Genomic DNA, 17,955 nt, shown 5'->3' on the forward strand with positions numbered 1-17,955 from the left:
GAGGAGGATGTTATGAGAATGCAGGATGACTTGGACAGGCTGGGTGAGTGGGCGGATGCACGGCAGATGCAGTTTAATGTGGATAAATATGAGGTTATCCACTTTGGTGGTAAGAACAGGAAGGCAGATTATTATCTAAATGGAGTCAAGTTAGGAAAAGGGGAAATACAACGAGAACTAGGTGTTCTTGTATATTAGTCACTGAAAGCAAGCATGCAGGTACAGCAGGCAGTGAAGAAAGCTAGTGGCATGCTGGCCTTCATAACGAGGGGAATTGAGTATAGGAGCAAAGAGGTCATTCTGCAGCTGTACAGGGCCCTGGTGAGACCACACGTGGAGTATTGTGTGCAGTTTTGGTCTCCAAATTTGAGGAAGGACATTTTTGCTATTGAGGGAGTGCAGCGTAGGTTCACGAGGTTAATTCGCGGGATCCATTTCAGAAACCTCCCTCCCCTTTCTTGATCTTTCTGTCTATATCTCTGGAGACAGCTTATCTGCTGATGTCTAAGCCTACGGACTCTCACAGCTACAGGGACTATTCCTCTTCTCACCCTGTCTCTTGCAAAAATGCCATCCCCTTTTCGCAATTCCTCCGTCTCTGCCACATCTGCTGTCAGGATGAGGCTTTTCATTCCAGGACGAAGGAGATGTCTTCCTTTTTTAAAGAAAGGTGCTTCCCTTCCTCCACCATCAACTCTGCTCTCAAACGCATCTCTCCCATTTCATGCATATCTGCTCTCACCCCATCCTCCCGCCACCCCGCTAGGGATAGGGTTCCCCTTGTCCTCACCTACCACCCCACCAACCTCCGGGTCCAACATATAATTCAACGTAACTTCCGGCACCTCCGACGGGATTCCACCACCAAGCACATCTTTCCCTCCCCCCCCCCCCCCCGCTTCTGCTTTCTGCAGGGATCGCTCCCTACGTGACTCCCTTGTCCATTTGTTTCCCCCCCCCCCCCCCATCCCTTCCCACCGATCTCCCTCCTGGCACTTATCCTTGTAAGCGGAACAAGTGCTGCACATGCCCTTACACTTCCTCCCTCACCACCATTCAGGGCCCAGACAGTCCTTCCAGGTGAGGCGACATTTCACCTGTGAGTCGGCTGGTGTGATATACTGTGTCCGGTGCTCACGGTGCGGCCTTTTATATGTTGGCGAGACCTGATGCAGACTGGGAGACTGATCCGCTGAGCACCTATGCTCTGTCCGCCAGAGAAAGCAGGATCTCCCAGTGGCTACACATTTTAATTCCATGTCCCATTCCCATTCTGTTATGTCTATCCATGGCCTCCTCTATTATCAATCTGAAGCCACACTCAGGTTGGAGGAACAACACCTTATATTCTGTCTGGGTCGCCTCCAACCTGATGGCTTGAATGTTGACTTCTCTAACTTCCATTAATGCCCCTCCTCCCCTTCCTACTCCCTCCCTTATTTATGTATGTATGTATGTATGTATGTGTTTATTTATTTAGCATGTTTTCCTTTTTTTTCTCTGTCCCTCTCACAATCACTCCTTGCCTGCTCTCCATCTTCTTCTGGTGCTCCCCTCCCCCTTTCTTTCTTCGTAGGCCTCCCGTCCCATGATCCTCTCCCTTCTCCAGCCTCGTATCCCTTTTACCAATCAACTTTCCAGCTCTTAGCTCCATCCCTCCCCTCCTGTCTTTTCCTATCATTTTGGATCTCCCCTTCCCCCTCCCACTTTCAAATCTCTTACTATCTCTTCTTTTAGTTAGTCCTGACGAAGGATCTTGGCCCGAAACATCGACTGTACTTCTTCCTATAGATGCTGCCTGGCCTGCTGCATTTCACCAGCATTTTGTGTGTGTTGCTTGAATTTCCAGCATCTGCACATTTCCTCGTGTTTGGACTTACTGTCCTATTCATCATCCTTTTTGATTTTTCCCCCATGTTGCACTTAAAATATTCCCCCTGACTGCAATTTTGCCCTATCATCTGCCTGTCCATCCTTGGTTTCACAAAACACTGTATCGACTTGTATACCAACTGACCCATTCTCAGCCCTGTCACTCTGGTTCCCAACCCCCTGCTACCTTAGTATAAACCTTAGTAACAGCTCTAGCAAATCTGGCCACGTGGATATGGTCCCTTCAGGTTCAAGTGTAACCTGTTATTATTTTTGTACAGGTCATACCTTCCCAAGAAGAGATTCCAATGATCCAGAGGTCTAAAACCCTGCCTCCTGCACCAATTCCTCAGCCTCCCATTCATTTGTACCATCATCCTATTCCTGCCCCGACCAGCACATGGCACTGAGAGTAGTACAGAGAGTTCCTATTCTTTGAGGTCCTATTCTTCAGCCATTTCTCATACTCCCTATGCTTTCTGTGCATGACCTTATCCTTCCCTGCTGAGCCTCAGAGCTAGCACAGTTCCGCTGGCCTGACTGCTCCTGCTGCTGCCGTGCCCTGATAGGTTAACCCTTCTCAGCAGTTTCCAAAGGGGTATACTTGATGCTTAGTGGAATGCCCATAGTGGAACTCTGCATTGATTGTGGTCACCCATTTACTACCTGAAGCCTGCACTCTGGGTGTGACCATCTCACTAATAGACTCATCTATTAAGTATTCAGCCTCCCAGTTGCTCCTGAGTGCATCCAGCTTCAGCTCTAATTTCTTGACTTTGTCAATCAGGAGCTGAAGTTAGGTGTACTTCCTGTGGATATCGTCTAGTATAGTGTAGGGAGACTTTTATGTACCCTGAAGTCCCACAACTCATGGGAGGAGCATTCTACCACCTGAACTACCATCCTGCCTACACCTGTTATACCTTTTAGCTTCTCAAGTTTAAGTTCTAGCCTGTGCCTGTCCTTGCCCAGGCCTGTTGAGCCAAAGTCTGACCATTCTGAACACTGTCCAGTGTTCACTCCACCAATGGCCTCTCTCCTCAAACCTTGCTTCATTTTATTGGCCCTTGCAAATTAATCCCAGTTACTATTAAGCCAAGTAATCCTGATCTGCAGACAGGTCCTGATGGGCCCTGTTTGCTTTTTGAAACTGCTGTGTAAAGTCCACAAGGAGCTGTCTTTAACTTGCTCCGCAGACAAGTCCTGACAGGCCCTACTTGTGTTTTAAAAGACTATTAAATAGTTCTTTAGTACTCTTAACCTCACAGTCTACCTCATTATGATCTTGTGCCTTATTGTGTCTACCTGCAATGCACTGTAATGAATTGATCTTTAGGAACAGTAAATAGACGAGCTTTTCACTCTACCTTGGTACATGTGATAATGGTAAATCAATTACAATTTCAATTTGGTCCATATGGATTACTCCAAGTATGTAGTCAGCTTTTATTCTCCATTCCACTTGCTGAGTCTTGCATTTGGTATCTCATCGTCTAATTAGGCACATTTATGGATTTCTCTTTCTTTCCCCCTTGTCTGATAATTTCAGTTTTCATTTGCTGTCTTCCCTTTGTACGTCACTAAATCCTTGCCATTCTCTTTCGGCTGGATAGCAACCAATTGTGTTATTCAGCCTCTGCTAGTCTTTAGCTAATCATAAATATTCCATTTTAGTCTCTTGGCAGCAGTCTCACCTCCCCCACATACTTGTTCTCGGTCTTTTGAGTTATTTTGGATGAAAGGTAGTTGATCTGAAACATTAACACATTTTCTGCAGAGGTATTTCAAACTATTTACTTTGGAGCCTTAGAACAGTTAATTTAGGGTTTCAGCAGCAGATAAACTGAGTCAGGTAACTGGGCAAAATTGTGGTAAGGATTAAAGCTGAGAAGGTCGTTGTGTATTTATTTGGGTGGACATGTCTGGGTGGTTTGCAGTGGGACATTCTGCAGCAAACTTGTTTTGTGCGTCAAGTGATAATGTAGATAGTGCTGAACACTGAGGTGAAACCCACTGTTACATTGCTTCCTGGGCTCCTTTGTGTTGTCTCACACACACGCCATATGCTGGAGGAACTCAGTAAGTTAGGCAATATCAATGGAGAGGAATTAACAGTCGACGTTTCAGGCCGCAGTCCTAATGACATGTTTCAGCCCTAAATATCCATTGTTTATTTTCCCCCTTAGATGCTGTCTAACTTGCTGAGTTCCTCTAGCATTTTGTGTGCATTGCTCAGATTTTCAGCATCTGCAGAATGCCTTGTGCTTATTCTTTGTGCTGAGCCGAGGCCTCTGTCAGTTAGAGTTGACCATGGATATTGCATCCTAGCCGTATAGGTACGCAAGCCTGAGCTGTACGATATGAAGAGCAAGCTGCTGCCCACTGTAAAAACCCAGTCTCTATAAAAGAGGGGTGCCACCTAGCAGAGTGGTCATCGTGGGAGAGGTCGTCATTGAAGTAGTCTGAGGCAGACTAGTAAGCCTTTGGCTCAACAGGCGCAGGCAAGGTAAGTCGGTAAGCTCATTCCTTATTTCATAATTAAATATTGAGAGAATAGAGGGTATGTCTACAGAGCCAGTGTTCTGCTCTGGATGTCAGATGTGGGATTTCCAGGGACTTCTAGCCTTCCCGCAGGCCACATCTGCAGCAGGTGCAGAGAGATTCAGCTTCTTAGAGACTGTGTCGGAACTGGAGCTGCAGTTCGATGACCTTGAGCTTCTTCGGGAAAGTGAAGCAGTGATAGACAGGAGCTACAGGGAGATAGTCATCCCAAGGCTACAGGAGACTGATAAATGGCTGACTGTCAGGAGAGGGAAGGGAGAACATCAGATAGTGGAGAGCATCCCTGTGGCTGTCCTCCTCAACAATAAGAACTCAATTTTGAGTACAGTTGGGGGGGGGGGATGACCTTCCTGGGGGAAGCAACTGTGGTTGCGCCTCTGACACGGAGGCTGGCTCTGTAGCTCAGAAGGGTAGGGAATTGAAGAGGATGGCAGCAGTAATGCGGGACTCTAGTCGGGGGCAGATAGGCGATTCGGTGGATGCGAAAAGGAAATACAAATGGTAGTTTGCCTCCAAGGTGCCAGGGTCTGCGATGTTTCTGGACGTATCCACAATATCCTGAAATAAGAGGGTGAGCCCCCAGAAGTCATGGTACATATTGGTTCCAACGACATGGGTAGAAAAAGGGAGGAGGTCCTGAAAAAAGAACACAGGAGTTAGGAAGGAAGCTGAGATGCAGGACCTCAAAGGGAATCCTATATAGGCCTCCAAATAGTAGCCAGGATGTGGGTTGAGATTGCAAAGGGAGCTGGAAAAGGCGTGTAACAAAGGTAATGACGCAGTTGTAATGGGGACTTCAATATGCAAGGGGGTTGTTAAAAGTGGGTTGGTGTCAGATGGCAAGAGAGGGAATTTGTTGAATGCCTGTGAAATGGCTTTTTAGAGCAGCTTGTACTTGAGCCTACTCGGAGAGGCTATCATAGATTGGGTGTTGTGTAATAACCCAGATCTTATTAGGGAGCTTAATGTCAAGGAACCTTTAGGAGGTAGTGATCATAATATGATTGAATTCATACTATAGTTGGAGAGGCAGACGCATATGTTGCATGTATCAGTATCACAGTGGAATAAAGGGAATTATAGAGGCATTAGACAGGAATTTGCCGAGGTGGATTGGAGGAGGGTACTCCTGGGGATGACAGGTGGCTGAAGTTTCTGAGAATAGTTCACAAGGCGCAGGATAGATATGTCCCAGAGGAAGAAGTTCTCAAATGGCAGGGGTAGGCAACTGTGGCTGACAAAGGAAGTTAAAGACTGCATAAAAACCAAAGAAGGAGTATGTATGGTAGCAAAAGGTAAGTGGGAAGTTGGATGATTGAGAAGCTTTTAAAATCCAGCAAAAGGCAACTAAAAAAGCTATAAGAAGGAAAACAAAAATGAAGTATGAGGGCAAACTAGCCTATAATATAAAGTGGGGTACCGAAAGGTTTTTTTTCAGTTATATAAAGAATAAAAGAGAGGCGAGAGTTGATATTGGACCAGTGAAAATGATGCTGGTGTGGTAATAATGGGGGACAAAGAAATGTAAGATGAACTTAATGAGTACTTTGCATCTGTCTTCACTGTGGAAGGCACTAACAATGTGCCAGAGGTCCATGAGCGTCAGGGAGCAGTTGTGCGTGCCATTGCTATTATAAAGGAAAACTTGCTCGGAAAAAGGTGGACAAGTCACCTGGACCAGATGGATACATACCAGAGTCCTGCGAGAGTTGGCAGTTGCTGAAGAAATAGCAGATGCATTGGTTATGATCTTTCAAGAATCTCTTGATTCAGACATGGCCTTGGGGGACTGGAAGATTGCAAATGTCACTCCACTCTTTAAGAAGGGAGGATGGCAAAAGAAAGGAAATTATAGGCCAATTAGCCTAATGTCAGTGGTTAGGAATGTGTTGGGGTCTATTATTAAGGAGGTTTTGGGGTACTTGAAGATTAACGATAAAATAAGTCAAAGCCAGCATGGTTTCTGTCAAAAAAAAAATCTTGCCTGACAAATCTATAAGAGTTTGTTGACGAAGTAACAAGCAGGGTGGACGAGGGAGAGGCAGTGGATGTTATTTACTTGGATTTTCAGAAGGCATTCGATAGGGTGCCATATGTGAGGCTGCTTAATAAAATCCTATGGCATTACAGGAAAGATACTGTCATGGAGAGAGGGATGGCTGACAGGCAGGAGGCAGTGAGTGGGAATAAAAGGGGTCTTTTCTGATTGGTTGCCTGTGACTAGTGGTGTTCCTCAGGGGTCAGTATTGGGACCACTACTTTTGACATTGTTTTGTCAGTGGTTTGGATAATGGAATTGATGGCTTTTTTTTTTGGCGTGTGCCTGTGTGTGTGTGAGTCTGTGCGTGTGCATCTGTGTGTGCATGCGTCCGTGATGATATCTTTTTCATGGCTTTTACAAGGCGTGGAGCGAGAGAAGGGAATTGATGGCTTTGTAGTAAAGTTTGCTGATGATACGAAGATAGTTGGAGGGGTAGGTAGTGCTGAGGAAGCAATGCAATTGCAGCAGGACTTAGACAAATTGGAAGAATGAGCAAAAAAGTGGCAGATGGAATGCAGTGTTGAGAGATGTATGATAATGCATTTTGGTAAAAGGAATAATAGTGCGGACAGTTATCTAAGTGGGGAGAAGGTTCAAACATCTGAGATTCAGAGGGACTTGGAAGTCCTTGTGCAAGATTTCCAGAAGGCTAATTTACAGCTTGAGTTTGTGGTAAAAAAGGCAAATGCAATGTTGGCATTTATTTCAAGGAGAATAGAATATAAAAGCAAGGAGATAAAGCAGAGCCTTTATAAGACATTAGTTAGGCCACAGTTGGAGTGTTGTCAACAGTCTTGGGGCCCCATATTATCAGAAAGAATATGTTGTCATTGGAGAGAGTCCAGAGGAGGTTCATGAGGATGATTCTGGGAATGAAGGAGTTAACATGTGAGGAGCATTTGGCAGCTTTGGGCCTGTACTCATTGGAATGCTGGAGCGTTTCATTGAAACCTACCGAATGTTGAAAGGACTAGATAGGTTGGATATGGAGAGGATATTTCCTATGATGGGGATATCCAGAACTAAAGAGATCAGCCTCAGCCCCAGAACAGAGGTAAGGAAGAATTTTTTTAGCTAGAGAGTAGTGAATCTGTGGAATGCTTTGCCGCAGACTGTGGTGGAGGCAAAGTCCAAGGGTATGTTTAAGGCAAAAGTTGATAGTTTCCTGATCGGTCAGGGCATCAAAGTGTAGGGTGAGAAGGCAGGTGTATGGAGTTGAGTGGGATCTGGGATCAGCCATGATGGAATTGTCGAGCAGACTTGATGGGCTGAATAGCCTAATTCTGCTCCAATGTATTATGTAGCAAGCACCCCCTCTCCACGCATCTGATGAACCCAAAGGAGACCGATACAGTTTGGTACTGCAGTGTCGTGGTGGTTGCCAGTCAGCATTGAACTCCACGTAAGACTGTCTTCTGGACTCCAGCTCCAGATTTTTACCTTGCGGTTTACTCCCGAAGCCTTCCCTATAAGTTGGTATAGCCGCCAAAACAGAGGAGGTTTAAGATCAGAGTTTTCCTTTTCCTAGATGAGCTGCCTACCACAGCTGATGAGCCCGATCTTTCTGATGCGACTGGTTTTAAGGCACCAATAACCCTGCCTTTGCTCCTTCTCCTGTCTATAGAAACAGTTCCGCTGGGCTTAGTAGCTAAGCCGCATGTGAAGGCCTGGAGCTGTACTTGGTTGTCTGAGACTTTATGAGATGTATGCCATTGGGCTTGTCCCATTACCACCCACAGCTAAAACTACCTTAAGGAACCTATCCTTTGTGTTGTTTGTATATTTGTACAACAATTGAGGCATTCTGTTATGTTCCTCTCTGGATAATTGAGAGTTTGTACTGTGGTGGACAAAAACCTGAATGGAGGATTTTGGACTGCGGTTTGCAAGGATGGGCATATCTGACTACAGTATATCCAGAAAATTTAAGAACAGAAGGTAGGAGCAGTGAAGTATTTTTGGCAGAGAATTATGAAGGCTTCTGGATAATAATACACTATATTCTGTAGTTGAATTTGGCACTTGGTGCCTTAGCCATGTATGCTTGAGTATCAGTTCAATTTAGGGGAGCAAGACTTCTGACACCAGATTCCATACAAGGACAGTAATATAGCTTTCATCAAGAAATATGCTAATTGCAGATTATGTTTTAGGTTCATTTGGAGAGTATCATATTTTTAGGAATGTGTTACAAATCTAGTATGACAAACCTGGTTCAGATAACCATATTTGTACAATTGTCTGCACATTGGTACAATTACACTTATTTCATTGAAGACTACTACATATACATTGTCTCAGTAAATTGTTATTGAATATTCTGGCAACTTCTCAGCTTGCAAATTTATTTTACAAAAGGGATTTTCAGAAATAACAATTGTTTGCTGTATTATATATGTTAACGTAATAGTTTGCAGGAACGTTATGCTTGTGGAAATATTTTTTGGGGGAAAATATTAAAATCAAATATTGCTCCTGTTTTAATTTAATGAATTGAGCTGTTAATGTTGAATTATTTTTGAACTTGGCAATTAACATGCAAATATTCTGATACCTTTTTAATAAATTGAACAGTACGCTTAATTGTATGCAGGACGAGTTTCACTCAGACATCAGAGAAGTTGCCAGCTTGTTAATAGAACAGAGATGTGCATTATTAATGCCTTATGGAAGCGCTGATTATACTACATTATGGAAATCAGTAGCTGCAATCCTTATTTTCATTTAGTAGTGAAAATGAGAGAATTATATAGTCTCTGCTCCCTGACACTTGAAAACCAGCCGTGCATTAGCACCGAGGACCCTGTAACATCTTTCTTATTGCCAAAATTGCCTAAGCCTTCATAAACTTCAGAGTTTTTTTTTCTCCACCTGCTCCTCTTTTCTTGCTCTTTTAAACCTTTTAATCATCCTCATGGGCAAACCAAATTTGCCATTTGAAGGGGGTGAATTTAATGCAAGGAGGTGCTTAATTGATTAATCAAGATATGGAATTTGCATTAATATTTGCATGCTGGTGATTAATATCTCATACCCATTGATTTACATCTGAATAAGTTTTGGTAGTATGCAGTGCTTTTTATCAGTCAGTTTTTATTAAGATTTAACTTGGGGGAAATGTTGGTCATGTGCATTTATTTAACTCCTAATTATATTTTGTATATTTGCTTTGCTATTGAAGAAATTTTGCTGCTAAACCTTAAGTAAAAAAAAAGTGGTCTTAGTTGATGTTTGAATTGAAAATGACAATTTAAAAAAAGTTTGTTCAGTTCACTCTAATTGTAATAAGTGATAGGATATTATTTGGCTGGCACCAGGGCAGGAATGGATTCTCAATATTCCTGGATTTCAGTGCTTTAAAAGGGATAGAGAGGGGGGAAAGGGGAGGAGGGGTGGCATTACTGGTCAGGGATACTATTACAGCTACAGAAAGGGTGGGTAATGTAGCAGGATCCTCTTTTAAGTCAGTATGGGTGGAAGTCAGGAACAGGAAGGGAGCAGTTACTGTATTGGGAGTATTCTATAGGCCCCCTGGTAGCAGCAGAGATACCGAGGAGCAGATTGGGAGGCAGATTTTGGAAAGGTGCAAAAATAGCAAGGTTGTTATCATGGGTGACTTTAATTTCTCTAATATTGATTGGCAGCTGATTAGTTCCAAGGGTTTAGATGGGGCAGAGTTTGTTAAGTGTGTCCAGGACGGATTCCTGTCACAGTATGTTGACAGGCCGACTAGGGGGAATGCCATACTAGATCTAATATTAGGTAACGAACCGGGTCAGGTCACAGATCTCTCAGTGAGTGAGCATCTGGGGGACAGTGACCACTGCTCCCTGGCCTTTAGCATTATCATGGAAAAGGATAGAATCAGAGAGGACAGGAAAATTTTTAATTGGGGAAGGGCAGATTATGAGGCTATAAGGCTAGAACTTGCAGGTGTGAATTGGGATGATGTTTTTGCAGGGAAATGTACTATGGACATCTGGTCGATGTTTAGGGATCTCTTGCAGGATATTAGGGATAAATTTGTCCCGGTGAGGAAGATAGAGAATGGTAGGGTGAAAGAACCATGGGTGACAAGTGAGGTGGAAAATCTAGTCAGGTGGAAGAAGACAGCATACATGAGGTTTAGGAAGCAAGGGTCAGATGGGTCTATTGAGGAATATAGGGTAGCAAGAAAGGAGCTTAAGAAGGGGCTGAGGAGAGCAAAAAGGGGGCATGAGAAGGCCTTGGCGAGTAGGCTAAAGGAAAACCCCAAGGCATTCTTCGATTATGTGAAGAACCAAAGGATGACAGGAGTGAAGGTAGGACCGATTAGAGATAAAGGTGAGAAGATGTTCCTGGAGGCTGTGGAAGTGAGCGGGGTCCTTAATGAATACTTTTCTTCACTATTCACCAATGAGAGGGAACTTGATGATGGTGAGGACAATATGAGTGAGGTTGATGTTCTGGAGCATGTAGATATTAAGGGAGATTCGGTGTTGGAGTTGTTAAAATACATTAGAACGGATAAGTACCCGGGACCTGATGTAATATTCTTCAGGCTGCTCCACGAGGCGATGAAAGAGATTGCTGAGCCTCTGGCTAGGATCTTTATGTCCTCGTTGTTCACGGGAATGGTACCAGAGGATTGGAGGGAGGCAAATGTTGTCCCCTTGTTCAAAAAAAGGTGGTAGGGATAGTCCGGGTAATTATAGACCAGTGAGCCTTACATCTGTGGTGGGAAAGCTGTTGGAAAAGATTCTTAGAGATCGGATCTGTGAGCATTTAGAGAATCATAGTCTGATCAGGGACAGTCAGCATGGCTTTGTGAAGGGCAGATCGTGTCTAACAAGCCTGATAGAGTTCTTTGAGGAGGTGACCAGGCATATAGATGAGGGTAGTGCAGTGGATGTGATCTATATGGATTTTAGTAAGGCATTTGACAAGGTTCCACATGGTAGGCTTATTCAGAAAGTCAGAAGGCATGGGATCCAGGGAAGTTTTGCCAGGTGGATTCAGAATTGGCTTGCCTGCAGAAAGCAGAGGGTCGTGGTGGAGGAAGTACATTCAGATTGGAGGGATGTGACTAGTGGTGTCCCACAAGGATCTGTTCTGGGACCTCTATTTTTCGTGATTTTTTATTAACGACCTGGATGTGGGGGTAGATGGGTGGGTTGGCAAGTTTGCAGATGACACAAAGGTTGGTGGTGTTGTAGATAGTGTAGAGGATTGTCGAAGATTGCAGAGAGACATTGATAGGATGCAGAAGTGGGCTGAGAAGTGGCAGATGGAGTTCAATCCGGAGAAGTATGAGGTGGTACACTTTGGAAGGACAAAGTCCAAGGCAGAGTACAAAGTAAATGGCAGGATGCTTGGTAGTGTGGAGGAGCAGAGGGATCTGGGGGTACATGTCCACAGAACACTGCAAGTTGCTTCACAGGTAGATAGGGTAGTTAAGAAAGGTTATGGGGTGTTAGCTTTCATAAGTTGAGGGATAGAGTTTAAGAGTCGCGGGGTAATGATGCAGCTCTATAAAACTCTGGTTAGGCCACACTTGGAGTACTGTGTCCAGTTCTGGTTGCCTCACTATAGGAAGGATGTGGAAGCATTGGAAAGGGTACAGAGGAGATTTACCAGACTATGGATTATGATCAGAGATTAAGGGAGCTCGGGCTTTACTCTTTGGAGAGAAGGAGGATGAGAGGAGACATGATAGAGATATACAAGATATTAAGAGGAATAGATGGTGGACAGCCAGCGCCTCTTCCCCGGGGCACCACTGCTCAATACAAGAGGACATGGCTTTAAGGTAAGGGGTGGGAAGTTCAAGGGGGATATTAGAGGAAGGATTTTTACTCAGAGTGTGGTTGGTGTGTGGAATGCATTGTCTGAGTCAGTGGTAGAGGTAGATACACTAGTGAAGTTTAAGAGATGACTAGACAGGTATATGGAGGAATTTAAGGTGGGGGGTTTTATGTGAGGCAGGGTTTGAGGGCCGGCACAACATTGTGGGCCGAGGGCCTGTAATGTGCTGTACTATTCTATGTTCTAAAACTATTTTCAGAAATGTCAGAATCAGGTTTATTATCACTGGCATGTAATACAAAATTTGTTAACTTAGCAGCAGCAGTTCAGTGAAATACATAATCTAGCAACGAGAGAAAAAATAATAAATAAAATAATAATAAATAAGTAAATCAGTTATGTATATTGAATAGATTAAAATAACATGAAACAACAGAAATAATGTATTTTTTTTTTAAAAAGTGAGGTAGTGTCCAAAGATTCAATGCCCGTTTAGGAATCGGATGGCTGAGGGGAAGAAACTGTTCCTGAATCGCTGAGTGTGTGCCTTCAGGCTTCTGTACCTCCTGTCTGATGGTAACAGTGAGAAAAGGGCATGCCCTGGGTGCTGGAGGCCCTTAATAATGGGCACTGCCTTTCTATGACACTGCTCCCTGAAGATGTCCTGGGTACTTTGTAGGCCAGTACCCAATATGGAGCTGACTGGATTGACAACCCTCTGCAGCTTTTTTTGGTCCTGTGCAGAAGCCCCTCCATACCAGACTTTTGAATTCTGAATGCAGCCTTTCAGAATGCTCTTCACGGTACAGCTATGGAAGCTTTTGCGTGTATTTGTTGACATGCCAAATCTCTTCAAACTCAAAAGTATCCCCTCCTTTATAACTATATCAATATGCTGGGACCAGATTAGATCCTAGGAGGTATTGACACCCAGGAACTTGAAGCTGCTCACTCCCTCCACTTCTGATCCCTCTATGAGGATTGGTATGTGCTCCTTTGTCTTACCTTCCTGAAGTCACAATCAGCTCTTTTGTCTTACTGACATTGAGTGCCAGGTTGTTGCTGCGGCACCACTCCACTAGTTGGCATATCGCACTCCTGTACGCCCTCTCGTCACTACCTGAGATTCTGCCAGCAATAGTTGTATCGTCAGCAAATTTATAGATGGTATTTGAGCTATGCCTAGCCACACAGTCATGTGTATACAGAGAGTAGAGCAGTGGGCTAAGCACACACCCTTGAGGTGTGCCAGTGTTGATTGTCAGCGAGGAGGATATTTTATCACCAATCCGAGCAGATTACCTTCCTTGTGATTAAATTTAGTAAATTGACATTGTCAGAAGAAACTTTCTGCATCCACTACTGCAATGGATTGGATTGTGTTGATGGCTAATAGGCAGTTCTGTAGACAATTGTGTAGTGTTCAGATGCATACAATTTCCTGCCCCGTCCCTGAACATATTGGCATTCCATGTTATTGAATTGAGGGCAGGATATTCAATGAAGTTGCAATGCAAGGCTAATTTCTTTTGGGGCTTCCTGAAGTCATAATACTGTATAAATGCTAGCCTGATATTTTTTATTTTACTACTTTCTGTCTTGAGTTGCTGGCTGCAAAATTCTGAATAAGATTACATGGTCTTTAGAATTTTGTGCATCAAGTAGTAAAGACTCTGGGTTTGCAGCCTTGAGTTTAGATAAAAGCTGAACTTTTAATTACTCTAGTGCATCCGCACATTTTAATTAAACTGTAACTCATCAGATTTAATCTTAATCAGAATGGACAAAAGGCACAAACCATGCGGATTTGTACATCTCTGTTAATTATGAAATGCATCTATTAAGCATGTTTTTATTGCATCATCTCACAGAGTTTCATGGGTGCCAACTTTCACAAGACCATACAGTCATTAAGAGTTGGTGGGGGGGGGTTGTTTAATGAGTTTTACAAAGAAGGTAGATAGAATGGTGGAGTACTTCACTGAAAGAATTCAGATCTAGATGGTGAGATATTTGAAGTCTTTCCTATCATAGGTAGGTTGAAAGTTCCTTGGAGAATTGAAAGACTGGAAGAGGCTACTGACAGTAGACTGGGATCATTTGTGACCTGATTGATTATCAGGGCACCAAAGAAATTGCCAGTATTGTCCTAGTGATGTTCAAAATAAACATTAAAAAACAAGGTTTATAAATGTGATGATGTAATTTACAAATGTATTTGTTGAATTTGACCACCAGATTGCTTATTTTATTGTTTGATACCTTTTTGCTTGGCAAATTGAATGTACTTTTTACATTGAGTGCTTTGACATTTCAGTTCCGGCTTCGATTGCTATAGCTGACTTTTACTCCACTGGCAGAATATCAAAATGATTCTGTAATTCAGTTTTTGAGTTATACAAGTAAATGTATTACTGTGTTCTAAACTAAATTATAAATGTGCTAAATAAATAGCATTCTTAAGTTGTTTTTAATGGCGTTTTTTAAATATTTCAATAGAACTTGAAATCACTGCAGGAATTATTATTTCTACTTAATTCTGTATTGACATGGAAAGCTATATAAATTTGATCTTCAATAGAATGCTTTATTTTTTAACATTTGATTAGTACTATCGAAGGAAGTTAAGTCTACTAGGTAATCCTTCCTGAGTAATAATATTGGTATGAGAGAGAAGAGAGGAAGAGTTGGTATGAATAATTCATGAATGTTGTCTCTCATTGTTCATGTTCTTCTGTTTTGCATAGAATCTAAAATGAGCAATCCGTCAGAATCTATCAAGCCTTCCTTGGATGGCAATGAAGGGAGCACAGGTAGGGGCTGTTTTAACCGTAAAGAGTTGAATGATTTTTTAAAAACTTTTAGGGTATAATTCATGTTCCATTTTGTATAAATGATATTTTTTGGTCTCTGGACATTTAAGTTGTTTGTAATAGCTCACTTCACGCTGTATAACTCCAGTAGGTTATATTTTCACAGCTCCAACATACTTCTGGTTAATTGGATACATTGGGACCAGTACATTTTGGCCCAATTAAGTGGCTAATCCAGTTAGCTGAAGTTTCATGGATATTGTTAAAGGGCATAAGAAAGACAAACTGCTGTTTAACTGAGTAATTAATTATGCATTTAAATGAAACAGAACAAATTAGAATACTGCCAATACTACTACAGTATTATGAAACTGTGTATTAGTTCCTTTTTTTTAAATGCAAACAACTAGTAGTTATCAACAGAAGAATTAATCACTGCTGTGTTTTTGATTGGCTGTAAATGAACAAAATTGGCACAGACACCTAGTGCATATAATAGACTACCTTAATTGTCTTCCTGCATAAAGTCAAGATAAAAGAAAAATAAAATTAGCAAAATTCACTAATTTTTGAATTGGAATCCGCCAGCTCAAATGATATATAATACAAACACACGCCACTGATGCTGTTTTAAAAACTCTTTTCTCTGCAGTGTCCAACGGCAGTTTCTGGTGTCTCCAAGCCTGAATGCTTGAAACCACAATGAGCAAAACTGCTCTGAATTGTTTTACTGCTTATTTCTCACCATCTATCAGTGACAAAAATGACTATTTTGAACACAAACTTCCGTAACTGATGCTATTTCAAAGCTGTTTGTTCTAAGCACAGTGTAGAGTCTCATGGCCACATGGGTGCACATGACTGATGCTAGTTAACCAGTTTTCTAGTTACTAGAAACTGTTTGGCAACAATCTTCTGCCCAATTAAGCAGCGTAGTGTCCCAAATAAATGTAGCAAATCCTGCCTATTTTCTCGATTAGTTTTTGTTCTTTAAGAGTTCTCCCAGAGAAGCAGCTGCCCCAATTAACCAGAATCCACTGTATATTATAACTTGAATATAACATATATAAATAACCTTGATGGGACTGTTTAGTAAGTTAGCAGGCAACACAAGAATTGGGAGAGCTGCAGAAAGTAGACGTTTATCTAAGAATACAGAGGGGTAATGATTAGCTAGAAAGTTGGGCATAGCGGTGGCAATAGAATTTAAATCAAACAAGTGTGAGGTAATGCACTTTAAGAAGTCAAATGCTAATAGAAAACATTAAGTAGTTAAGAGAGATGTTAGGAGCACTGATGTACAGGGAGACCTTGAAGTACAAGTCCATCATTGCCCGGACACAGTTGTTGAATAATTTAGTGAAAAAGACATTTGCTAAGCTTGTCTTCATAAGCTGAGGCATTGAATGTATAAGTGGGACATCATGTTGAAAATAAAACATTGATTAGAATCCACATAGAATATTGTGTGAAAATCTGGTTGCCTGACAGCAGGAATGAGCTAGAGGGCGCGTTTAAAGTGAGCGGAAACATTTTAAAGGAGATCTGAGGGATGAGATTTTCACACATAGGGTATTGAATATATGGAATGAACTGCCGTTGGAAGTGCTGCAGGCAGATAAAAATACAACATTTAAAAGATGGGTGCTTAGATAGAAAAGGTGTCAGGGTTCCCAGCGTGGAGTCCACAGACTCCTTGCTTAATGGTATTGACCCATGGCACAAAAAAGATTGGGAACCCCGATCCCTGGGTAAAATGAGGTAAATAGGATTAGTGTAAGCAGGCAGCTTGGTTGGCATAGACAAGTTAGGCTAGAGGGCCTAGTTCTGTGTTCCATAACTATAACTATGATTTTATGGCTATTTTTCTTTATTTACCTCATTTGCCTGAAACATGGAATGTAGTACAAATCAGAATTTCATTTCTCATTGTAACTGTAAACTGATACAAATACAACTGCAATTGTGGCAAGTTTATTGATTTCCTGTTAGTTTTGGAGTGAAATTCATACACTATTAATATAGAATCAAAAAACTGATTGCAAGAAATCTGAAATACAAAACGACAGTGCTGGAACTAAGAAAGAAGTTAATATGAAAGTAAAAGCAGAACATTTTTGTACAGGGTTTGCTGTACTTGGTAGGATGTTGATAGATGCCTATTTTACTTCTAATTATTTGCTTTGTAGTTTTTTTATATATATATATATATATATATACACACACATATACATTTGTATGATTCAATGAAAAACTGCACATGAAGACTGAGGAATTGTGCAAGTACAAAAAGGAACAAGTAATAATAATAAATAAATTAAAAATACTGAGAATGCAAGTTGTAGAGACTTTGAAACTGAGTCCATAGTTTGTGTTTAGTGATCAGTTCAGTGTTGTGGTGAGTGAAGATATCCAATCTGGTTCAGAAACCTGATAGTTGAAGGGTAACAACTGTCCTGAACCTGGTGGTACAGTTATTCTTTACTGGTTTCCTGCTCTCTAAGATTATTCTCCCTGAAAAGCCATTAAATAGCACTTTTTAATCAGAGGAGATTTCACAGATGCTGGAAATCCAGAGCAACAGATACAATATGCTGAAGGAACTCAGCAGGTCAGGCAGCATCTATGGAGGGGAATAAACAATCGATGTTTCTGGCTGAGGCCATTATTCAGGACTTATTAGACCACCTTCCTAAGTCTCGATGAAGGGTCTCAGCCCAAAACATTGACTGTTTATTCCTCTCCATAGATGCTGCCTGGCCAAGATAGCAATTTTATTGAAATGAACTGAGATAATTTGTCATTGAAAGTCTTGGAATTAGAAAACATCAAAAGTGAAAAGGTGACATCTTGAGTATACTGTACAATGCCCACTACTGTAAA

At 42.0% G+C, this 17,955-nt stretch overlaps 1 protein-coding gene across 5 annotated transcripts in view; it reads left to right on the forward strand.

Moving 5' to 3' along the window:
- The window catches only part of LOC140198965 (POU domain, class 2, transcription factor 1-like), a 182,807-nt gene that overhangs the window by 38,846 nt on the left and 126,006 nt on the right, over positions 1-17,955 (forward strand). For 4 of the 5 annotated variants that reach the window (XM_072260282.1, XM_072260280.1, XM_072260284.1 and 1 more), the window contains one exon: positions 15,007-15,072. In XM_072260282.1, coding sequence (XP_072116383.1) covers positions 15,007-15,072 — 66 coding nt within the window. Of the gene's footprint in view, positions 1-15,006; positions 15,073-17,955 lie in introns of those variants that run through there. The other variant, XM_072260285.1, reaches the window with a different exon arrangement.

This window comes from Mobula birostris, chromosome 6, assembly GCF_030028105.1.
Source record: "Mobula birostris isolate sMobBir1 chromosome 6, sMobBir1.hap1, whole genome shotgun sequence".
NCBI classification, from domain to species: Eukaryota; Metazoa; Chordata; class Chondrichthyes; order Myliobatiformes; family Myliobatidae; genus Mobula; species Mobula birostris.